Here is a 22,925-nt window from a genome sequence, read left to right as displayed (position 1 = left end):
CTCCAGGGCCTTTCCTCCTCGCCCTGGGGTAGCCACTATTCAGCACCATTTTCATCCCTTGATGGACAGCTCTATATCCTCCAGGATAAAGAAGCTGGTCGAGTCAAAAATCTTCCGCAACCCAGAAATCGACAAGCTTGGATATGGAACATTCCAGAAACCCCAGGCCCCAGATACAAGTCTGCTTCTTCAAAAGGCAAAGGATTTGAGAGCCAAGGCAGATGCAATGATGGGGGAGTCTAGGAAAGAGGGAATAAAGATGCTTATGGAGGCAATCATGATGTATATAAAGGGATACACAGAGGAAAGTGGAAAGTGCAAGGTAGTCGACATGATTTATAAATGGAAGAGCCTGGGGAAGTACATCTGTAGGGCCATCGGGTCTTTGGGCGAGGATGAAGAGGCCACAGCATTTCTTCGGCTGGTCTTGTTCAATGTGAAGTTCCATTATCTCCATTTGGAAAGCTCTTTGGTGATCAAGCAGAACAGAAGAGGCGAAAGCCGAGAGGGGGTGCTATCATACTTTTTAAACGAATACAACGACCTCCATACAATATTTGCCTTGTCCAAGATGAAGATGTTCAATGTACTCCAGCCTTGTGATCTTGAGGACATGATAAGAGAAAGAATAAACTCGATATAATGATTGTTTTGGGCCAAGAGTCTCCCGAATGCCGTTTGTTCCTGCGGCTCGATTCGATGTCCGAGGAAGCATTTATGTTTATTGGACATACCCACGAATGGGTATACAGGAGTTGGAGAGGCTGGAGGATTTAACCATGTCTCTTCTTTGTAACCATAAGGCATCTTCCTCGAAGGACTTTATGGAAGTATACGACACCATATACAGTCACTGCACAGAGGCGACTCCGATATTTGAGACAAGAGGAGCAAAAGTTTATGAGTGCTTGAAGAAGACGCTTCTGGCGTATGTGGATGGGCTGAGGTGTTTTACATCTCTGAAGACCCTGCACAGCCAGCTGCTGGAGTTCTCCAATGCCTTGGATCTGGTGGCCAAGGCTTACTCGTACTTGGAAAGATACTTTATCCGGATCAGCCTGGAGAGAAGGGATGGACACATCCAGGACATCCGGACACTTGGGAATACGGTCTTCTACAGAAGATACATGGAAAGAGTGGTGGGACAAGCCAAGGACATAGTGTTCTTTGAGATTGGGGTTTCACGGGGATGCAAGGATTACAACTTCCTGCGGCTAGCGGAGACAGTCCGGCTTCTCAAGAGAATGTTGTTTTTCTGTGACGAATCCTTGGAGTATGAGGACATGATGCGGAAATACCTCGAGGGATTCCATGCATCGATGGACTTCGACGGAGAGATCAACAAGGTTCTAAAAAGGGTGTATCTGGAGATATACATTGCTTCAAAGGTTTTTGATCCAGATAACAACAAGCTGTACAAGGGGATTGCATGTAGGGTGCAGGACAGGTTTGACGATGTTTTGAAGGTGGTTGTGCAGAGGATGGAGAAGTTTGAGAAGTTTAAGCTGTATGTAAAGATCATCCACTTCATGGAACCTGAGTATATGGCAAGGGTTGCGGAAAAGTACAAGGAAGTTATGAGAAGGAAGATACTTGGGACTGAGAGTCTGGGGGATCTGAAGACGGAGTATCTTCGGATCCGCAAGCAGATGAAGGAGAATCTTATGAATGAGGAGGAACTGATTCTGCATCTCAACGAGGAGATAAGGAAGTACCTTCACATTTCGGGCAGACTTGGGTTTGAGGATGAGATTCACAAGCACATTGACAGGGCAGTAAGGAATGGAGAGGAGACGGAAGGAGAGATAGAGGTTCTTGTTGTGTTTGCAAGCCTTATGTCAAACAAGGAAGGGATTGTTGGAAAGATAACAGAAGATGCAAGAAGGAGAATGTTGGGATGGAGAGGGTCACAAAAAAGAGAAGGGATGTTGGTTTCATTGATGGAGAGATATATAGGGACTAGTATTAACAGAAGTATGAGCATAATGTATGAAAATCAGGTGAACTACGACCGAAACGATTTCTGCATCGCAGGGCAAGACATAGAACTGATTACAGAGACAAGGTTTCTGACAAAGGGGTTCTACGACCTGAGGGCAAGTGGAGAGAATCTCCCCCAGCCCCTGAAGGACATTTGGGGAATTGTGTCGCGGCCAAAGATGATGAAATATCCGCGGGGAGAATTGGAGTGCTGCCATAATCTATCATGGATGATATTTTCGATCAACGGGTTCTACTTCCGGATGAGCATGGACAAGGTTCTGATAATGCTGTGGTTGGATGTTGATAGAGAGATGAGTGATGCTGGAAGATGTGTCGGAGGTTCTGGATTTGAGGGAAACCTTGAGTATCTTCTATCGAACGGATTTGTTGGGTGCAAGGACGGGGTTTTGTCACTGAACAGGATGTTTTCCCTCAAGGAGTACAGCTATATTAGAAAGAAATACAAGGACCGGGTGTGTCTTATGGACTCTGAGTGGAATCTGACCTTGGATAGAAATGGAGAAGACATGGAGGGAGAAGAAGGCTGTGAGATTGTGGATCTGTTTGAAATTGAGTTTGGGGAAGCCACAACCAAGAGAGAGATGGAAACGGTGGGGGCTTTTGATGCGGTTTTGGAGGCTAGGATCATGAGAATATTGAAGAGAAGAAAGAGAATTGAAGTTCCTGGGATGGTCAAAATTATCGAGGAGGAGTCTGGGAACGACGAGAAGACTGTGATGAAGGCCATTGGGAAGCTGATTGAGAAGGAGTATTGTAGAGCTGATGAAGGCTATCTGGAGTACCTTCCCTGAGGGGATGGAGACCCTGGATGAATAGAGATTAAATTTTTGTTTTTTTGGAAATCAACAAATGCCCTTGATGGCATATGACTACGAGTATGATGAGTCGGGGCTTGCCTCGAGCTATTTGTTGCTATCGATGCTGGTTCCTGTGGCTTTGTATATGACATACGACTTGGTTGATAGTACGCCGATCCGAAGGGTACGGTGCTTTTGCCCTGGATGTAAAAACAAGAATGTGAAGAGGAAGACTAAGAGGAAGGTATTTACAATTATTATATGGATTGTTATATCGTATTTGGTTGGGAATATCCGAACTTTGAAGATTGAGTACAAGAAGGGATTTAACCCTTTGGAGGTGCTTGGGATAGACGAGGATGCGGGAGAGAAGGAGATTAAGAAGAGGTTGAGAATGCTCTTGATGAAATACAACCTTGGAAAGGCACCGGAGGAGCTTCGGAAAGAGTATGAAGAAAAGCAGAAGATGATCAACAGGGCGTATGGGCTTGTGAGCAACAAGAAAAAATACGAGACGTGGCTGAACAGGGAGTCGAAGACTGGGGAGATTGTAGCGATTCCTAAGATGATTGTTAGCCAGGGGATTTACGCATTTGTGTTGTACTCTCTACTTTTGGGGGTACTGCTTCCCCGGTGGGCATACAGGAAGTGGAAGGAAATTCGTGACCTTAACAGGGTGGGAGTGAACTTCCGAACGATGGAGATGTTTTATGAGAAGATCGATGACAGGATGAACCAGGGAAAGTACAACCATGACGTGGTGGAAAAGCTGATGGCCCTTATGACGAGGTCGGTTGAGTTTATGGAGTATGGATGGAAGAGCAATGTAGAGGGTCTTCGGGGACGGATTGAAAGCGGATTTGGATATCCACTACGAGACTGTGGAAAGGAGGGGAAGGGATATCTTGTGTTGATGGATCATTTGTTTAGGACTGGACAGGCGGCAAAGAGCGATGTGGAGTATGTGCAAAAAGCATCTCTTCGGCTGATAGAGGGGATGAAGGCGATTGGAATTGCAAAGAGATACGGAAATGTTGTGAAGAGCCTTGTGGTTCTTGAGTCGATGATTATCCAGGCGGTATTTGATCCGAAGTATTGGATGCTGGAGATTCCCTTTGTGAGGTTTGAAGACTTATTTATCCAGGAGAATAGGAAGGAGAAGATGTCTGAGGAGGAGTGTCTAAGGGCTTTCTTCTCAGGAAGCAATCTAGAGTCTGGAATGAATGTATACAGAAGCATTCCTGTAATTAAGATAAGTGAGTTCAGTGCATCTGTGATTGAGACAGGGGTTGTCAAGGACATTAGTGATGTCTCTGAGTCTGAGACAGAAAATCTTGTTACCCGGAATGAAGGGGAGGAAGGGGTACGGAACGGGAGGTCTGAGCAAGCGGTGTATGTGATTCCCGGGGGTAGCATTGCAACAATCAACGTGACCCTTGAGCGAGAGTGCTATCTTGATGAAAAGAAAGGAGAAGTTATAGTGCATGCACCTTTCATGAAGGAATCCTTTTTTGTCAAGTGGATTGTGATGTTGACCATAGACAATGTTATCTATGGGAAGATACAGATTATAGACGACTTTTCGAAAAAGGCTAAGGTTAGATTCAGCATTGACTCTGGAGAGCTAAAGAAGGCATGTGAATGTAAGGTATTTGTGGGGTGTGGAGAGTATCTGAATAGAAATGCAGAAAAGAGTATTGTGATCAAAGTTGAATAAATCCCTCTTTTACTATCTGCGGTGTTTGTTTGAAGATATGTGAATCCTCTTTGGAAGCCCTTGAACTGATGGGAGAGAAATACAAACTATCATCATTAGGGAGCGACGATAAGGTGCGGAGCATTGCATTTACCAATGAGACAGAGATAACAATAGGGAGCGGGCTAGATGCAGATGTACGGCTGCAACAGCCATCGGTGGAGGAAAACCATGTGATGGTGTACTTTGAGCAAATGAAGATCCGGGTGCTTGGGAACAATGTGTTTTTGAACGAGGAGGCTCTTGAGAAGGAATCTGTATATGGCTTCGGATTTGGAGATGTTCTAAGGATAAACAGATACAGGTTTATGTTTTCTTTGACGGAGCCTGGGGACTTTGTAGACGAGGACAAGATCATTAGAAGGCCTACGATGGAACTGAGCTACCTGAATGGAGAGGGGAGAGAAAGACCCTGTTTAGAATTTGAAAAGAAGGAGAAGACCCTAGGAGGAGAGTCTGAAAAGAACGAGGGGATTGGAGAAGCGGTTATTTCGATTGCACTGAATAAGGTAGCGGGAGTGAACATCTCACTATGCAAGGGAGAAGATGGAGAAGGGGTATCATGTGTGAAGCAGGCTATTGAGGAGCAGAAGGAGGTTCTTAATAAGGAGATCAAGGAATCGATTGAGATATCTGTTGTTGACACGCCTGTTCTTCCATCGATGGGCCGGAAGAACTCAAGAGACCTTGGAGAGGTGATGATAGAGAAGGAGATTCTGGACACAGCAGAAAAGGTGGTTGATGAGAAGATGAGGAATGAGAATGGGGTTATAGAAGAGGGTCTTGACGAGTTGAAACAGAATGTCAAGGATAATATCAAGGAGGAATTGCGAGAAGATCTGAAGAGAGAGTTTATGGGAGATGTCAAAGAAGACATTAGGGAAGAGGTTAAGGAAGTGTTATCATCGAGTGACATAAAAAATGCAATAGCTAGTGATGTTATAAGCCGGATTGAACTAGAAAGGGAAGTGAATAAGGAAGAGGAACGGGGTATCGTAGGAGAAGAAAAGAAGGAAGACGAGGAAAGAAAAGAAGATACAGAAGGGAAGGGAGTAGGAAGGAAAAAGAGATCGAGTGCGATGAGACTCCTGGAAAGGGGGAGCGAAGAGAATGATACTGTACAACCCAGAAAAGCTTCGATTAGAGGAAGAAAGCGGGTTTCTGAGTCCTCGCCAAGAGTGAGTAAGAAAAGGAAAGGCACCAAGAAGGCCAAGGAAAAGACAGAGGATGAGGGTCCTGAGCCCGACAAGACCAAGAAGAATGTGAATGAGGAATAAAGTTTTAATGGTTCTATTGGATTTTTATCCCTTAATGGACAGGTTATACAGGGAGGTTAGCGAGGAGTTTCTGGCAGGCCTTAAGAGGTATCTGAACGACGAAATATCGTATTCCGAACTTGAGAGGCTTTCTTTAAGGGAGACCCTTGCATTCAACGCCCACAAATGGAACGATGTGATTGAGGAAAAGTCGTCTGAGGCCCTTGGAATGAAAAGGAGGATGTACGATGGAATCTTATGGATTGAGGAGCGGATCAAAACAATGGAGAAGTTGGAAAATGGAGAGGAGTTTGATGTGGACCTTGGAGGGCTAGTGTCGCACTCTGGAATTGTGGGGCAGAACAGATTGTACCCGCCTGGGTATGAAAGCACCAGCTTGTATCTTCCTCCGTTTCCTTCATTGCCCATGGTGAATTTCCTGAACGACTCCAGCTCGGAAAGCAGCCAAGAAGACTAGAGCTTGTAGGCACAAGATAGCGAAAGTTCTTTGCTTTACCTTGAATGAATGGGATGCCCCTAATGAAGCTTGCAGTCAGCTGTGCAATGAATCAGAATAGAAGCATGCAGACACATGACCTGTTTATGAAGAAGGGAATTCCAATCAAGTCCTTTGGCACCAGCCCCGTTATAAAACTCCCGGGGGAAGCAATAGATAAGCCGAATGTGTATAGCTTTGACTGGACCTACCAAAAGATTTATAACGATTTGTGTATGAAAAACGAAGACTACTACAGAGAGTCTGGGATTTTGTATCTACTGGAACGAAACATGGGAGTAAAGGAGAAGCCCGAGAACTTCTTCCAGAGGTGTGAAGACTTTGATCTAGTGATAACATGTGAGGAGAGGGTGTTTACCAGCATATTTGAGTACTATGTAGATACGCCTTCGTGCACAAAACACTTTTTCATGGTGAACTTCGATATTAAGGACACACCGTCGGATGCCATCACAGGGGCGCAGGAGATACTTGAGTTTGTAGAGGATGTGCTTTCTCTGGAAGAGGAGGGATTGAGCTATGCCGTGGATTTGGCGCTGAAGAAACACTTCGAGAGAAAAGGGGTGATGCTTCTGTTTACTGTTGTGAATCTATAGACCGGGGTCAATAAAGTTCTTACCACTCGATTGGTGTTTTTTGTATCTACTTATGTTATTTATTGCTTGATTCTCGGCAAAATGAAGTACCCCTATGAGCGAAGAAAAAAGGAACTGCAAGATCTGCCATACGGGAGATGTAAGGGGAGACGAGCTGTGCAGTCCATGCCGGTGCTCAGGAACAATCAAGTATATTCATAAGGAATGCTTGATGTCGTGGATGGAGTGTTCGAAGATCAAGAGGTGCGATATATGCCACTATGAATACAAGTTCCGAGACATCTACAAGCCAGACACTCCCCAGGTGCTGCCTCTATCGGTACTTATAAAGGGGGTGGCAGGTATAGGACAGAGGGTTGGGACTGTGCTTGCATGGTGTATCCTACAGATGGTGAAGTGGATAGTAGTGTTCTATTTCAATGGATACTTTTTCATGGTGTCAACAGGATTGTATGATTCCAACGCCAGGGCCGAGCTCGGAGACATTCTGGTGTGGATAGCAGTTGGGATTCCGTTTGCATGGCTGGCGCAAGTCAACCGATGTTTATTTAACCAAATTAGAGAAAGGTTTGGAGAAGACATAAGAAGGAGGAGGATGACGATGAATCCACGCGCAATACTAGAGTCTCTAGAGAGAGAGCCGCGGGAGGAGGGGTCTAGAGAGGATGAAGGGGGTAGAATAGATGAGAATCTATCCTCGGATTCCAACGTATCTGTTTCTAGAGAGATTTCCGAGACCACAGGTGTTGAGAGAACTAATTTCAGAAGGCTGAGTGATCCTATGAACAATTTTCTCTTCAAGCCAATAATATCAGGGGCCATTGGGATGACTCTACCTGTTTCATTTATACCTTTAATGTATGCAATGGGGAGATACATTTCCGTTCCCAAGATCTACGGGCCCTTTAATGAGTTCCTCTCTGCAATGAATCTCGAAGGCTTGTACACTAGACTAGTAGGATTCGGCATGGTTTTCTGGGCAATCATGAGCCTTGCAGAAGATGTTCGGAAAAGGTTCTGCATTAGTAAGATAAAGTATGTATGTATTTTCATGAAGATATACTTTATAATAATGCTGAACATATTCTTCATGAACCTAACGTTTGGTCTGGTTCTCCACTACATGTTTGGAAACATACTGAACAAGGGAGTGTATGTACTACATCTGAGCAGTGAGCACAGTGTTGTCTTGAAGGGAGGAGTTTCGCTGGTATTCCACATGTCGATTGGATATACATTTAGCATTGTAATAAGAAATGTCTTCCTTAGATTCAAAAGATGTTTCCGGCCTGGTGTCCTGCACTTTGTTCCCGACGATGACGACTCTCGCATGGACGAACTGTACGAGGCATCAAAGATAGGAATCTCAAGAATATTCCTCCGGGTCATTACTTACCTGGTGGCCTTTTCCCTGTTCTACGGGATAGGGCTTACAATGATGCGATGGGCTTGTGGGGAAATTGAGATAAGGTTCTCGATAAGAAGCTTTCTGAAACTGTCTCTTACATATAAAACCTTTACAATGCTCTTGTATTCCAACAGAATCCTTTGTGATTATGTGGTTAAAGGGCTCAACAGGGTTGTAAGGCTGGAAGCCCGGATGCTTGGGATGGAAAACTTTCTTTACAATGCCCGGGCAGTGGGATGTGATAAACGAATGCTGATGTGGTGTGTGAACAGGAACAAGATCTTCAGGAGACAGCATATCAGAGCAAGAGAGCAAAGGAGGCCAACCGAAAGAGAGATCTGCAGATACTTCAATTCCCGCTTGTCCTCGGATTTTGCCATTTTCTATGTTCCGAGGCAGTTTGCCTTAAGGTGCGGGTTGATAAGTCTATCTGTTATTCTGTCCTTCTATTGTATTTACACCGGATATGTCTTTATAGCCAAGCACATTGTCCGGGGAATCAATATAGATGCATATATCCGAGACTCCGGGGACATCTTATTCTACTTGGCACTAGCTTTTCTCTTTCGGATTTCTTGGATTGTAATCCATGTTACAACGAGCATTGTGAAGGAAGAGAAGGGCTTCCTGCAGACGATTGGAGAGTTGTGCAAGCACGGGGTTGTGAATGTATACATAAACACAGTGTATCCTCTTTTCGGGAGCCTAATGGTGATTGTGCTGTCGAATGACGGGACGAACATCACGGGAGTGCGGCCTCTGAGGCTGTTTCTGTTTTTCTTTAGTTCCACTTCGATTGTGGAAACCATTCTAAGTTCATCTCCCGAGAACTATACCTTCCGAGCACTTGTCAGAGAACTCTGCAAGGTCAATGCCTTTATCTCTGTTCTGTTTGGGATTTGGTACATGTACAATGCAGTGACCCTGCTGCTTGGGCTGAGCAATACGGAGTTTATTGTGCTTGGAGTGGTTGTTGGATATATTATCTTTGTGTCTAAGAAGGTGGGACAAAGTATCCAGAGCGACAAGGACTTCTACAAAAGACTTATGGACGAGAACTACCTGGTTGAGAGAAGGGTTGTGAACTTTGATGAGGAGTGATTTTTGTTAATAAAGAGGAGTCTTAGCTATTTATTCTTTTGGGCATAGGGTTTGAGGATGGGAGAGGAGAGATGGGAAAGAGCAATTGAGGCCAAACTTCGGATGTCTGAGAGGAGCAAAGAGGAGAAGAAGAGCGAGGGGAAGGAAAGTATGAAGATAACGAAGATAAAGGTTTATGTGAATGGAGATGGAAAGGTTGTGCTGAAGCCGTCGAACAAGAGATTGTCTACAGAACTGAGCAGGTTGGATGAAAGCGTGTATGATGTTAGCAGTAACGAGTGGAGGATAAGTGTGAAGGACTATATGGCCGTGAAGGGAGGATTGAGGAGAAACGGACTTGTATTTGATGATATTCCAAAGGGGACATTGAGGATTGCCAAGAAAGAGACGGACAGCCAGGAGTTTGAACTTCTGGGAGATATATACGGCATGCTCCTTCCATTCCAAAGGGAAGGAGTGCAGTACGCTCTTCGACAAGGGGGAAGAATAATTGTTGCAGACGACATGGGGCTAGGAAAGACCATCCAGGCACTTGCAGTTTCATACTACTACCGGTCTGAATGGCCTCTTCTAATCATTGCTCCTGCATCTTTACTTGAAGACTGGGCAGATGCCTGTAGAAGATTCTTAGGAGAAGATGCAGTTGTGATGAGGAGAAAGGAGGATTTTGGGCAAGTGGTTGGGATTGTAAGTTACGAGATGGCCTCTAGCAATGGATCTGTACTACTTGGGAGCAAAGCAGGTGTTGTAATTGCTGATGAGTGCCATTATCTCAAGAGTATGAATACCAAGAGAACAAAGGCAATAGTTCCGTTGTTGCAGAGGGCATCTAGGGCGCTCCTACTCTCGGGAACACCTGCAGTGAGTAGGCCATTGGAGCTTTACCCCATAATATCGTCTATCGACAGAACGATCTTTCCACGGTTTGCCGAGTATGGAGCCAGGTACTGTAACGGTAGAAAGGTTGGGCAGTGGTATGACTACAAGGGTTGCAGCAATGCAGAGGAACTTCATTACATCTTGAAGAAATGTCTGATGATCAGAAGAACAAAGGACGAGGTGCTAAGCCAACTACCTCCCAAGTTCCGAAGGCAGGTTGTTTTGCAATGCAAAGGAAAGCAAAGGGATCCGGCAAAAGAGCTTGTGGGGGAGAATGTAGACACGAATGTGGTTGCACAGTACAGAGAAGCGGTTAAACTGAAGATAGACCAGGTAAAACAGTATATATCAACGATCGTAGAAAAAGACATGAAGTTCATCATCTTTTGCCACCATGTCGAGATGATGGATGGACTTGAAGAGTTTCTCAGAGAAAAAGGAGTTTCGATTATTCGGATTGACGGATCGACACCTAGCAGTAACAGGCACATGCTGGTCAAAAGCTTTCAGGAGAACGAAGAGATAAAAACTGCACTTTTGAGTATCACGGCATGCAGTACGGGGCTTACTCTTACTGCAGGAAGAGCAGTGGTGTTTGCAGAGCTGTATTGGAATCCCGGAGTTCTTCTACAAGCCGAAGATAGAATACATAGGATAGGGCAGAAGAACAGTGTGGATATCATATACTTGGTTGCAAGAGGAACGATCGACGAGTATGTGTGGCCCAAGCTTCTGTCGAAGCTGAATGTCCTTGAATCCTTAGGGATTGGAAGCAATCAGCTGAAGAACGTAGGAGCGACCTCCCAGCTTGGGAATCTGTGGCAGTTCAACATTAAGAAATGCAACTGATTATCCTGAAGAACGTGGGTTGAAGGCCAGGGTTGGGGACCCCTGGTTGGAATGGCCTTAAAGACACAGAAGGCAAGAGATAATAGTCAGGAGCTGGCAGAAGAGTTGAAAATTTTAGAGATGGTTGTATACAAGTCCAAGAATGGACATCGAGGATCAAGGCTGTTTAGGGAGCTTGTTCATCTAAAGAGGCTTGGGAATCTGTTCCTACTCGACAAATCCAGAAGTAAAAGAGACAAGATACGTCGGGTAGCTGAGGAACTTTATGTCCTGGGGACATCAAACATTCCAGAGGGACACCTGATTGGATACACACTGATTGTCCTGGGGCTTTCCTCGAGGATTCATTATCTAGCAGGTGGCATTAGATGCGACGAAGAAATTGATGACATTGATGAGATGTTTGCAGAAATTGAATAGTTGGTACGTCCTTTATTAAATTGTTTCTATACCAGATTCTACGATTGATATCACTGTGTTCTTTGTTCCAATTAAAATGTTTTGGATCGAAAGTTTGTCTAATTATCGTTATATTCATTGCAATGATGGCCTTTTATTGGGGACTTTAACTTGGTGTTCGAACGCTGCTTGCTACTTTGCTGGTATTTTTTGAGTGCCATTTCCATCCTTTCTAAATTTGGAGTACCAATTCTGGATGTAAGGAGATGCTACTATCCCTGCTCCAAGAATAAGAATAGCTGCATTCAAGGCATTTAGCATAGCAAAGTCCTCTGAAGAGATCGGTAAGGAGATGATTTCGGGATAGAGGAGGCTTTGGAGGACAGGGAGAACAAGTGCAATAGCTATGGAGGCCCATTCGGATATTGCCACCACTATACCATAGACTTTGAAAGGAGGAAAGAGAGCTACGAGCCTGGCTGCAAAGGCAAGAGAAGCCAATATGATGAAGTAGTCTATGTAGTTTCCTTTTTGGAGATTCTTGTAATTTATCAGCAAGGACGAAATGACCATTCCCAAAAGTGATGCTTGAGCTACCATCATACCTTGGGTTTCCAGGGAGAAACTGGGTGAATCTTTAAAAAGCAATACAATTGCTGCAGAAAGGACCAGCAAATACGCAACCATACAAAGAATCTTAATTCGATTCATCTTCTTGACTCCACACTCTCTTCTGAATCTACTCAGCTGGTAAAAGATCTTGAATATGGGAATCAGAAGAACTATAGCAGTTATAAATTTAGAATACTTGCTAAACCCGCTATCCTTACTTTGGTCCCCTTTAAACTTTCCATACCCCAGCTGTACAGCAGCAACGAAAAAGTTGATTATACTTAGGATGAAATCCAGAGGAATATGTCTCTTCTTGAGTTCTTCTGATGTCTTGTTCTCTTGCATTGGTAGCTTTCATTTTTCCATACTTATACTTTTTTCTCCTTTCTTCCCCTTAATGGACAAAAGACTCCTAAACCAGCCGATATCACCAGTCCTGAGTTGCCGGGCCAATTTCTGTTCTGGCCAAGAACTAAGTTGGAGCTTTGGGGAAGAAAGAGGTTGAATTTTCAACCCTTCCATGGAAGACCAACTTTCCAAGATTTCCATAAGCGGAGTAAGTGAAATCAAGGACCTGAGCGGAGACCTTGACGGAAGACACGTGATTGTCCGAGGGTTTGTTCTCAAGTCCTCTTGCACAGGCAAGTATATCTTCATAGTCCTGCGAGACAATGGATGTACAGTCCAGTGCATGTGCGAGAGACCCAAGGATGGGAAAGGGGATCTGTCTATAGAGGAGTTCAACTCTCTCAAGAAGGTGGCGCACGAGTCCTATATTGAAGTAAAGGGAAGGGTTGTCAAGCAGGAGACAGAAATATCTGGATGTAGCAAGAAGGATGTGGAGATCCGCATCCTCGGATTTTCTGTTCTCAGCATGGCAGACAAAAACCTTCCATTCACCATGAAGGATGTTTCTGCAACGATTGAGGAACGGGAAAAAAACCCAACACTCCAAAGCGTTGCATACCACATCCGACTGGACAACAGATCCCTGGATCTTCGAGCACCGCAGACAAGAGCCACCTTTCGGGTGATTGATGGGGTGATGTTCTTCTTCAGGGACTATCTCCGTAGAAACGGATTTGTAGAGATAAAGACACCGAAGCTGATTGGAAGCTCGAGCGAAGGAGGGGCAAATCTCTTCAGTGTGGACTACTTCAAGAAAAAGGCGTTCATGGCTCAGAGTCCTCAGCTGTACAAGCAGATGGCTGTTGCAGGAGGACTCAAAAGGGTGTATGAGATAGGGCATGTGTATCGTGCAGAGGAGTCCAACATCAACAGATATCTAAGTGAGTTTGTTGGGCTTGACATGGAGATGGAGATATCCACAGACTATAACGATGTGATCAAGTTCATCCACTCTATGTTTGTAAGCATCTTCGACAATTTGAAAAAGGAGTACAGCGAAGAGCTGGATACAATAAGGTCTTTCCATCGATTTGAAGATGTCAAGTATAATCGGGAGCCTGTTGTTCTGACGCACAGGGAATGTGTAGATCTTCTTTTGGGCGAGGGTGTTGAGATGGGATATGGAGATGACTTCAACAGTGAAAACGAGAAGAGACTGGGATCGATAGTGAAGAGGATACATGATGTCGACATCTTTGTGATAAAGGATTATCCGATATCTGCAAGACCGTTCTACACATACAGAAATGAGGAGAAAGGAATAACAAGGTCGTACGACTTTATTTTACGGGGAGAGGAGATTTTATCTGGAGCACAGAGAGTAAATGTCTATGAGGACTTGGTCAGGTATGTTTCGGAGCATGGGATATCTCCATCTTCTCTTGGAGGATATTTGGAGTCGTTCAAATATGGGGTTCCACCCCACGGGGGATGTGGGATTGGACTTGAGAGGGTGATGAAGGCATATTTTGGAATGGGGGACATAAGATGCTTCTCGCTGTTCCCCAGGGACCCAAGCAGACTCTACCCTTAGTAAATGGTTTTGGCTTGTTCTTTTAGTTTTCTTGGAAACTGGTTTTAAGATTGGATTCTCAAAGGCCTTGTTGATGGAAAAGATAAGACATCATCTTGTCGAGAGGCCTTCTGAAGAAGGCCTGACCTTTCTTATCTTCTATCTTAAGAACATGAGCCCGATGGAGGTGATATACTTCTTCTGTACAGTCTCGAAAATATTAGACAGGAGAAGTGCTGTGGCTCTTCTTGCATATCTGCGCCATGCACAAAGTAGAGGGATAAAGTGTCCTCGGTATGCACAGAGGTCATTGAACTATCATGTGCACATGTTGAACAAAAGAATATTGAAGAGAATTCCAAGCACACTCAACCGGTTTGTCCCTGAGATGAAGCTGTTTGACTTTACAGAGACACGGGAAAGAAGGGGAGGAGAGGAGGCAAGGAAGGAGTTTGATCCCTTTAGATTTCTTATTGATTTGGTTTTTGAGACGCTTGTGAAGAGCAGCAACATTGAGATTGAGAATACGGTCCAGACATATTTCCACGAGAAGAAGGAAGAGGAGTTCCCAAGCCCTGTTTCTGAGGCCTTTAGCCTTATTGGGAAGATAAGAGACCCGGGAGCGGTAGACAAGGGGATTTCAAGAATTGTAAGGACGCTGAGTGTTGAAGACTCACTAGAGACCTTGATGTTTATAAGAAAAAACGAGAGATACAGCCTTTCGTTTTTCCTGTATGCATATCTCCTGAACAAAGAGGTCTACAAGTCGATGGTTGATATAATTCTCGAGAACAAGCAGTACTTTAAGCTGGATGTTATAAAATGCCTTGTCGAGCTCGATGTGAAGAGGATTATACCGAAGATAACGGACGAGTCAGTGGATGTGCTGAGCTATGTGATTAGAGAAAGGGAGACACATGTTAAGGAGATTGTGGAAATGATTTCCGAGGAAAAGGTAGCGATAGGAAGAGAAGGCCTCTTGGAGGTTTTCAAGGAGAATTATGGGGCTCTTAAGGACTATGCCTCCTACTTCCGGCTAAGCGATCAGGAGCTGATTGAGATCTCCAAGTCCAACGACCAGGCCTTGGCTCTTACTCTGGAGTCGGTCGAGTCCCAGGAGGGGATGAATAGCTTTGTTGACCTTCTGAAAGAGAAGGAAGATACGGTAGTGGTTGATCTTGTCAAGTCTTTGGAGGATGGGCCGAAGAAGGAAAGTCTGATACAAACGATCCTTCGAAGGAGAGCGGTCAAGGGCCAGCTCCGAATATATCTGTTAGATAATTACCTCGAGGACAGCCGTTTTATGTATGCCCTCCTACCGTATTTGGAGAAGTCTGACGTGTACAAGTATATTCCCGACTATGTTGTTGACAGTGAGTCTCTAAATGTATTTCTGAGAATTATGGAGTGTTCGGAACTTCTGATCTTTGTACACAGAATTCCAGAAGTCTCAAAAGCCATCCGGATTCTCGATCTCTGCTTCAAATCCTCGAAGTTTGGAGAGAGCGACTTTCTGTTTACACTAACAACCCTGGAGAAGGAGCTGCCTGTGCTGATAGTGAGGACTCTACTCCAAACCTTGGTGAAATTTCCCAATCTGAAGAACTTTGTTGTTTCGTTTCTATCCAGGGTAGTTAGAAGAAACATATGGAAGCAGGAGGAGATGGTGGAGGGTGTGATAAAGTGCTTTGAGATGATTGGGGCACCGGCAACCGAGATGATTGCATATCTTGATTCCGACTCGATGGCCAAGGTTCTGGGAAGAAGCAAGGAGCTTCGAGACCTCTGCCACGAGTACTTGAGAAAGGGAGGAACAAATAAACGCCATGGCAAAACGTTAAGATCAGTGATGGGTAAGCTTGGTAATAAATAGTTGTCTATATAAAACATTTGTATTTGTTACCCCCGGAGAGTGATGATATTTGCCGCCCCAGACTGAAAACTGACGATGTAGCAAAATCTGACTTCGTGCCTGATGTATCTCTGCACCTCCACGTGGTATCGGGTGGAAGGGCATTTCCAATGCCACTAAGACAGAACCTGGATTTACTGGGAATAAATTCTTTATCTCTTACCTGTTTATTCGATATATTTAAAAGAGTCCCAACAGCTTCCTCGGGCCTTTGAGGATTGCCTGTCCATTGAGATGCTTTCCGTAGAATTTTGAGCCAAGGACAGAAAATGAGAACCGATGGTTGTCGACGGCATATGCCTTCCCAGTGTCGATTTCCCCTAGGAGTATGTGGTCTCTGAGCTCATGGAATTTCCTTTCAAACTCATCCTTCGAGCACTCAAATGGATTCATCAAGCTTCTGATTCCCAGGTAGATTTCGTAGTTGGACTTTCCTATTGTTAGGCTGAACTCCGAGTTGATTACTGGAAGACCTATTGTGAAAAGAGAAAAAGTCCCTTCGCCGTCTATTTTGATACTGTTGAGTCGCCCCTTACACCTGTAATAAATAACCAATGGACTTTCTAGCACATCCACTTGAAGTATAACCTCTTCACCAGCAATGGCAAGAATCCCTTTTAGCCCAAGGGTGTCTATCAGCCTGGTGGATTCCTTCTCTTTGGCCCTCTTACCTTCAACAGGACGATGAGATTCAGCAAACCTCAGCCAAACATTTTCCTCGTCTTCCTTGCCCAAGAACAGAGCTGGACATTGTGAGCCATTTCCTGGAAATGGACTACTCTCTCCTGCAGAAGAGAGCTCGGTTGTTTGTGTCTCTCCTCTTTCAAGAGAAGAGCATTCTTCACGTAGAGATTTCTCCTCTTCGCGGAACTTCTCCAATGCTTCTCCAGAATTTTCCCTTAGAAATCCATCTTCACTTAGTCCATAGTATGGCTTGCCATCGAGTATCGAAGTGGTCTTTTCCTCATACTTTATCCCAACAGATCTACAGGCTTTAGTGCTGTTCAGATCCCGCTTTTTGATGTCACAAAATGCTGAAAACACTCCTATTCCCCGGGTCTTCAGTTCATTGATCACTGCTCGGATTCTGTCCTTTGGGCTCTTCTGTACCAGACGGAGGTGCCCTAGGGTCTCTTCCAGATTTACCACTCCTCTTCTATGGAGGCTAAGATAAAACCTGGCCGTCTCGTTGACTAGAGAAGGAATGTACAGACTTTGGATTCTTATAACTTCTGAAGGAATCTCGTGGACATATCTCCCACAGAGATAGATATACTTCTGCCTTTCCTGCACTTCCCTCGCACTCATCAAGAATTTTTCAATCAGTCCCGACCATTTTTCTGAAATAGCATCTTCACTGTACAGAACTCTTATTATTTCATCTGCCTTGCGTATGTATTTGAACGGCTCCTCTATAAGATAGTCTGCAATAAGAGACTCCTTCAAAATCACTCCAAGAAGTTCTTCATCTCTGCATTGGTTCTTTATTTCCGACACAGAGATGCTATCCAGCCTTTTGAATAGAATCTTAAGCTTCTTTATCTTATTGTATTTCCTGTCGCTGTGGTAGATGGCAAAGCATGAATTGTCGTACTTCACATGATCAAGAAGAGACTCGGCATAGTCAAGTACAAGATACAACTCCTCGTCCTTTGAATTAAGAAACCCTTTGAGGTGATCAAACACAATTTGCCTGTAAGAGGGATCGATAGAAATGGCCAGATCAGATGCCTGACGGAATATCCGAAGGCTACACGATCTCAACAATGGAACCAATGGAGCAGCATCAAGGAAGTCCTCTGCTCTGTTATTCATCACTTCCAGAAGACTTCCAAGGATTTCCCTGTTTCCTGTCTTAATGGCCTTTCCAAAGAGGATATAGATGTCTTTGGTAGAAAGGACTCTTGTCTCCTTCTCTATGGCTTGAACGCTATTTAGTGCAGATGCACACACACCTGCATCCTCGTCAAACACCAAGTCTCTCAGTAGATCGCAAAGGTCTTCGTCATGGAACAAACGGGGATCTTTCCTGAAATAGTTCCTCAATGAGTCTGCTACCTTCCTTCTTGTCTCAGGCAGCGCACTAACCCCATGCTCCTTGAGAGGATTAACATAGTTTTTGATCACTGCTCCGTCTCCTAGCAGCCCACTATCTTGAATTGCACAATGTCGCATTTCGCTATTTACGTCTCCAAGATCCTTCAGTACGGTGTTGATACATATCAGTTGCTTTGCAGGCCATCCTTGCACATACTTCACCAGATACAGGTTGAGCATTCTCTTGAGCTCGGGATCTCTTGTGTCCATCGCCTTGATGACATCATTACAGAGCTCAAAGAGATCTTCTCCACGCTGCATCCTGCTCACCAGACTCCTTGCCCCTTTGATCTGCCTCTTGGAATTCAGAGACGAAAGATGCTTCACAATCAATGACTTGCCCAGGGGATTTTCCACAAACGAACCTCTTTCAAAGAGTCTTCTTATCCCTTCCATTCCAAACGTATCCTTGATCCCCATTGTTTGTTTATCCTTGTGTCTCAATTATCATTCCTATGAAACCTTTACAGTAGTCTAGAAGATCCAAAACTTTATTAACAGCCCCGAGGTTACTTACAGAACAGCTCCGACTCCAGACCAATCCCAATCACCTCCTCGGTGTTGGAGATTTCGTTGTGCAGATTCTTCATCGAGGCCTCAAACGTCTCGTCAAGATCCTTGAGAAGTAGGTAGTCCCTTCTATATTTCTCTAGAAACTTCATAAAGCTCTTTACCAGAAGGAACGGTCTTCTGGTGCCCTTGTATCTATTAATCAAAATACGTATCTTAAAGAAGTATACGATCCTGGATGCAAGAATCTCAATGAAATTATACGATCTTATTCTCTTTACAAACTGAACTTTTCTTTGAACAACCAACGCCTTTGGTTTGTCTAGAGGTTGGGTGATCTGGGGAACAGAAAACCACATTCGGGACTCAAGTGTTTCCCTCTCTCTCCTCATCGTTTCCATGATCTTTAAAATCTCTCTTTCTTCTCTACGGACATACAGCCCAAGGGACGAAACAGCTTTGTTTGATCTTGCCACCTTTTTGAAAACCTCGGGATATTTCATTGAAAGCTCGGATATCTGGAAAAACCTCAGTCTTGAGGTGTTGATGCTCTCCTCCTCGTTACAGCAGTAGTCGCCCAAGCCAAGATTCATCAGTGACATGTTGTAAGTTAGAAGCCTATCAATGGCACTCATCAGAAGAAAATAAGCAGCAGTAGAGATGTTGGCAGCCAAAAACCCCCCAGACATCCTCCAAGCTGTTCCCTGGAATAACCAGAAAGGTCCAAGGCGTGACCATGGAAACAGAGTCTTCGAGACTACCAAGCACATCGTAAGAGCACCTATTGCCATGAACTCGCTGCCAATACAAAGATAAAACATGTCTCGCACCATCACTCCTATACTTCTTCCCATGTAGTTGAACAATCCTCTAACTCGTGTGTATCTTGGCTTCATCCATAGAATCTCCTCAATATATGTTTGGAGTGTTGCCGAGGATATGGAAAGAGCCACGCTGTATACAGAACATCCGTTTGTTGGTATAAGCGTGACCCATCTACTATTCATTCCAACATCTGAACCCGGCTTGGAAAGGTACCCCAAAAACATTATCTGTGAGGTAAGATGATAGAAGAAGATGACCGTCCGAGGCCTTCCTGCTTCTTGTGCAACTTTCCCCGAAAGGTATATGTATATGGCAATCCATAGCATAATAGTAGGGATGGAACACAGACCTCGCACAAGGCCCTTCGGTGGATTCAAAAGAACTCTAAGCGGATTCCTGACGGCCTGTTTAACCACCACAGACAGCCCCATGGCCTCCACCGCAGTCAGTGCATATGCAAGTATTTTGTGTCTCCTTATCTTCCTTGCAGTCTCCATGTTATTTCAGGGTCATTCCGGGGCGGTTTCTCGTATTTTCCAGTAGTGCCAGACAAAATTTTCCTATAAACAGAACCTTGGAAGCCCTTATGGTTAGGCTTTCCGCTTTAATGAATTGTCTTAAAGTTGCCAAAAAGATTCACAAGAGTCTCACCGACTCGATGGAATATGAGTATGTCGAGATGCCCAACGGGATGCGAGGGCTGATTATGTCGGATCCTTCACTGGACAAGTGCAGCTGTGCAGTCTCTGTCAAGGTTGGATCGTTTGATAACCCGGTATCTACTCAAGGTCTTGCACATTTCCTTGAGCATATGCTGTTTATGGGGACTGAGAAATACCCTGATGAAGAGGATTTTGGCAAATTCCTTTCAAAGAACAACGGGGAATACAATGCCTCCACCTATGGAGAGGTTACTGTGTATTACTTCGATATTGCTCCTGAGGCTTTTGAAGAAGGGGTGGACCGACTTGCAGACTTCTTCAAGACACCACTGCTGAAGAAAAACTCGGTGGAGAGAGAGGTGTCGGCTGTGAACTCCGAGTTCTGTAACGGACTGAATGTTGATGACTGGAGGATCTGGAGGATGATTTCAAGATGCTGCAAGAAGGAACTGCCGATATCTATGTTCAGCACAGGAAACTACGACACACTTCGAAAAGAAGGGATATGGGAAGAGATGGCAGAGTTCTGGAAACAGAAGTATTCCTGCGATAAAATGTGTACAGTGATTTGTGGAAACAAAGGTCTGGAGGAGCTAAAGGAGATGTTGAAGATGTTTGAGGGGGTTCCAAAGGGGACCGAGGAGAAGAAGAGCAGTGGAAACATAGAACTTGAAGCAGACAAGGAATGGACTGTGTTTGACTCTGAATACACCAACCGATGGATCAGGGTGGAGCCTATTGCAGATACAAGATCGATTGTTGTTACAATGACTGTTGAGTCGGGGTACAAGATTTTCAAGAACAATCCTTACGAGTATGTAATGAATATGTTTCTTCGGGACGATACAAAGGGGTTTGCATGTAGGGTTAAGGACAAAGGGCTCGTTCTGCAGGTTGAGTATGAGATGTGCCACTACACAGACTATTCTCTGATAATAATAACAATGCATCTGTCTTCCGAGGGAAACAAAAGACCTGAAAGAGTTCTTTTAGAACTTGTAAGGTATCTCAAAGACATCCCCATCTCTTCTGATGAGTATGAAGAGATCCAAAAGAGATCGAGATATGTGTTCAAGTACGAGGAGAGTGACGAGCCTATGTACCAGGCACAGAAGATCTCTAGAAACATGCAGTTTTTCCCGGTTGAGAATGTTCTTGATAACGAACACTGTTTTGAGAAATTTGACAAGAACGAGATCAAGGGGATTGTGGAAAAGATGATGAACTTCCCAAAGTGGCTTGTGTTCCATGTTGCAAAGGGAACAGGGATGTTTGACATGCGCGAGGAGATATATGGGGTGAGATACAATGTGGGAGACCAGATATTTGAGTTGGACTTACCAAAGAAAGAAGAAAAGGTGTTCCCAAATGTCCTTCCCCAGAAGTCCTCTAAAGGAAAGAAAGAAGAAGTCAAGAAGATTGTCCAGAAGATGACGGATTTCTCCAAATGGCTCGAACTTCAAGGGCAAAAGGATTTAAAGGGGGAGTTTAAAACAGAAGAGGTGTATTCTCCGAAGTACAATGAAAAAGACAAAGTGGTCTCTGAAGACTCACTGGAGAAGGCAGTTGAGTGGAAGGAAGGAGAGATGATAAAAATCGAGGCCCCTTCAGAAATTATTTCAAAGGAGGTTTCTGGAGGAAAAATCAACTACCTGTTTAACGATACCTACAAGGTTCCAAAGGTCTTTATAGGATGTCTTCTTCGAATGGACCAAATCAATGAGAACATGATTAACTTGATATTTCTGCTCAGAAATGCCAAGAGCCAATTCTTTAGAAGGCACGATGGATATCTTCACGGAACAGGAATGAACATCGATGTTCGTGTCGAGCACTATGGGGTGGAGATTCGGATAGAATGCTTTAACCACATGAGTGTTGAGATCTCCCGGCAGTTTTTCGACATTCTGTTTGAAGAGCCCAACCAGTCACGGCGGAACCTTGTGAAGGAGCGGATTTGGAATGAGTTTGAGACAAAGAGAAACGAAAGCCCTCACAAGCGATGCAATGAAGGGCTGAAGTGCATGAGGATTCCCGGACATTTGATGGCAGAGGAGCTGATGGAGAAGCTGAGCTCTGTAGACACGGAATTCAAGATGAGCCGAAAGTTCTTCTTGGAAATGTTTGTGATTGGGAACATCGAGTATCAAGATGCCGAGAAGATATTTGAAAATATTCTTTCGAAACAGGAGGAAGTATACGATTATGTAAAGAAAGATCTTCTTGATGGAAAATACAGATGTGATGTGAAAACAAGCGACAAGGTGAACAATGCATGTTCCTTGAACTACTATTGCGGAAAATGCAGGAACCACAAGGATGCAGCCATAGCCCACTTTGTACAACAGTCATGCAAAGCGATGTTCTTCGATGATCTGCGGACAAAGGAAGAGCTTGGGTATGTAGTTGGGTCTGGGGTTCTGAATCTAGATGACGAGCAGTACATCAAATTCATAGTGCAAAGCGAGAAGGATGTAGACTTCCTTGAAAAGAGGATAAGGAAGTTTGTAAAAGACCTGGACGAATACTTCAGAGAGATGAGCGAAGATCAGTTTGAAGAGTTCCGAAACGGAGTCATCTCGTTCTTCAGGGAAAGGAAGAAAAACTTTGAAATCTACAGCACCGACATATGGAACAAGTATCTAAGGGGTATAATCGACCTGAGCTATGAAGAGAAAGTTGTTGAGGCTGTCAACGAGATAGCAAAAGAAGACCTCTCTATTGATGAGATACTCGGGCCGGTATATGTCTCCAGAGTGTTTGCTCATTAAATCTCTTAGTTTAAAAATACAATATTTCGATTTTAATCTATTGAAATAAACAC

The 22,925-nt window shown here is 44.3% G+C and overlaps 15 protein-coding genes and 1 non-coding gene across 16 annotated transcripts; 13 read left to right on the top strand and 3 right to left on the bottom strand.

The window, feature by feature from the left end:
* Positions 1–61: 61 nt before the first annotated feature.
* Eint_060810 (uncharacterized protein) lies at positions 62–643 on the top strand (the record flags this gene model as incomplete). Its single annotated transcript, XM_003073003.1, has 1 exon — positions 62–643. The coding sequence occupies one exon, from the start codon at positions 62–64 to the stop codon at positions 641–643; it is 582 nt and encodes a 193-aa protein (XP_003073049.1).
* Positions 644–740: 97 nt separating this feature from the next.
* On the top strand, positions 741–2,795 carry Eint_060800 (Cdc53 cullin-like protein; the record flags this gene model as incomplete). The annotated part of the gene is made up of 1 exon (XM_003073002.2): positions 741–2,795. One exon carries the CDS (start codon positions 741–743, stop codon positions 2,793–2,795), a length of 2,055 nt encoding a protein of 684 aa, XP_003073048.2.
* Positions 2,796–2,862: 67 nt separating this feature from the next.
* Eint_060790 (preprotein translocase subunit Sec63) lies at positions 2,863–4,518 on the top strand (the record flags this gene model as incomplete). Its single annotated transcript, XM_003073001.2, has 1 exon — positions 2,863–4,518. The coding sequence occupies one exon, from the start codon at positions 2,863–2,865 to the stop codon at positions 4,516–4,518; it is 1,656 nt and encodes a 551-aa protein (XP_003073047.2).
* A 68-nt stretch (positions 4,519–4,586) lies between these two features.
* On the top strand, positions 4,587–5,834 carry Eint_060780 (uncharacterized protein; the record flags this gene model as incomplete). The annotated part of the gene is made up of 1 exon (XM_003073000.1): positions 4,587–5,834. One exon carries the CDS (start codon positions 4,587–4,589, stop codon positions 5,832–5,834), a length of 1,248 nt encoding a protein of 415 aa, XP_003073046.1.
* Positions 5,835–5,868: 34 nt separating this feature from the next.
* Positions 5,869–6,291, top strand: Eint_060770 (uncharacterized protein; the record flags this gene model as incomplete). Its single annotated transcript, XM_003072999.2, has 1 exon — positions 5,869–6,291. The coding sequence occupies one exon, from the start codon at positions 5,869–5,871 to the stop codon at positions 6,289–6,291; it is 423 nt and encodes a 140-aa protein (XP_003073045.2).
* A 62-nt stretch (positions 6,292–6,353) lies between these two features.
* On the top strand, positions 6,354–6,926 carry Eint_060760 (Ssu72-like protein; the record flags this gene model as incomplete). Its single annotated transcript, XM_003072998.2, has 1 exon — positions 6,354–6,926. One exon carries the CDS (start codon positions 6,354–6,356, stop codon positions 6,924–6,926), a length of 573 nt encoding a protein of 190 aa, XP_003073044.2.
* Positions 6,927–7,020: 94 nt separating this feature from the next.
* Eint_060750 (SSM4 protein) lies at positions 7,021–9,435 on the top strand (the record flags this gene model as incomplete). The annotated part of the gene is made up of 1 exon (XM_003072997.1): positions 7,021–9,435. The coding sequence occupies one exon, from the start codon at positions 7,021–7,023 to the stop codon at positions 9,433–9,435; it is 2,415 nt and encodes an 804-aa protein (XP_003073043.1).
* Positions 9,436–9,492: 57 nt separating this feature from the next.
* Eint_060740 (Snf2/Rad54-like helicase) lies at positions 9,493–11,163 on the top strand (the record flags this gene model as incomplete). Its single annotated transcript, XM_003072996.1, has 1 exon — positions 9,493–11,163. One exon carries the CDS (start codon positions 9,493–9,495, stop codon positions 11,161–11,163), a length of 1,671 nt encoding a protein of 556 aa, XP_003073042.1.
* Positions 11,164–11,214: 51 nt separating this feature from the next.
* Eint_060730 (uncharacterized protein) lies at positions 11,215–11,583 on the top strand (the record flags this gene model as incomplete). The annotated part of the gene is made up of 1 exon (XM_003072995.1): positions 11,215–11,583. The coding sequence occupies one exon, from the start codon at positions 11,215–11,217 to the stop codon at positions 11,581–11,583; it is 369 nt and encodes a 122-aa protein (XP_003073041.1).
* Positions 11,584–11,754: 171 nt separating this feature from the next.
* Eint_060720 (uncharacterized protein) lies at positions 11,755–12,519 on the bottom strand (the record flags this gene model as incomplete). Its single annotated transcript, XM_003072994.1, has 1 exon — positions 11,755–12,519. The coding sequence occupies one exon, from the start codon at positions 12,517–12,519 to the stop codon at positions 11,755–11,757; it is 765 nt and encodes a 254-aa protein (XP_003073040.1).
* A 175-nt stretch (positions 12,520–12,694) lies between these two features.
* On the top strand, positions 12,695–14,116 carry Eint_060710 (aspartyl-tRNA synthetase; the record flags this gene model as incomplete). Its single annotated transcript, XM_003072993.1, has 1 exon — positions 12,695–14,116. One exon carries the CDS (start codon positions 12,695–12,697, stop codon positions 14,114–14,116), a length of 1,422 nt encoding a protein of 473 aa, XP_003073039.1.
* Positions 14,117–14,189: 73 nt separating this feature from the next.
* Positions 14,190–15,968, top strand: Eint_060700 (uncharacterized protein; the record flags this gene model as incomplete). Its single annotated transcript, XM_003072992.1, has 1 exon — positions 14,190–15,968. The coding sequence occupies one exon, from the start codon at positions 14,190–14,192 to the stop codon at positions 15,966–15,968; it is 1,779 nt and encodes a 592-aa protein (XP_003073038.1).
* A 33-nt stretch (positions 15,969–16,001) lies between these two features.
* On the top strand, positions 16,002–16,064 carry Eint_060695. Its single transcript, XR_002670142.1, has one exon. It is a non-coding gene; the product is annotated as a small nucleolar RNA SNORD31 (small nucleolar RNA).
* A 123-nt stretch (positions 16,065–16,187) lies between these two features.
* On the bottom strand, positions 16,188–18,524 carry Eint_060690 (vesicle coat complex subunit; the record flags this gene model as incomplete). The annotated part of the gene is made up of 1 exon (XM_003072991.1): positions 16,188–18,524. One exon carries the CDS (start codon positions 18,522–18,524, stop codon positions 16,188–16,190), a length of 2,337 nt encoding a protein of 778 aa, XP_003073037.1.
* Positions 18,525–18,613: 89 nt separating this feature from the next.
* Positions 18,614–19,936, bottom strand: Eint_060680 (uncharacterized protein; the record flags this gene model as incomplete). Its single annotated transcript, XM_003072990.1, has 1 exon — positions 18,614–19,936. The coding sequence occupies one exon, from the start codon at positions 19,934–19,936 to the stop codon at positions 18,614–18,616; it is 1,323 nt and encodes a 440-aa protein (XP_003073036.1).
* An 89-nt stretch (positions 19,937–20,025) lies between these two features.
* On the top strand, positions 20,026–22,872 carry Eint_060670 (secreted/periplasmic Zn-dependent insulinase-like peptidase; the record flags this gene model as incomplete). The annotated part of the gene is made up of 1 exon (XM_003072989.2): positions 20,026–22,872. One exon carries the CDS (start codon positions 20,026–20,028, stop codon positions 22,870–22,872), a length of 2,847 nt encoding a protein of 948 aa, XP_003073035.2.
* Between the last annotated feature and the right edge of the window lie 53 nt (positions 22,873–22,925).

This window comes from Encephalitozoon intestinalis, chromosome VI (assembly GCF_000146465.1).
Source record: "Encephalitozoon intestinalis ATCC 50506 chromosome VI, complete sequence".
In the NCBI taxonomy this organism is placed as follows: Eukaryota; Fungi; Microsporidia; family Unikaryonidae; genus Encephalitozoon; species Encephalitozoon intestinalis.
This window is presented reverse-complemented; position numbering and strand designations above follow the sequence as displayed.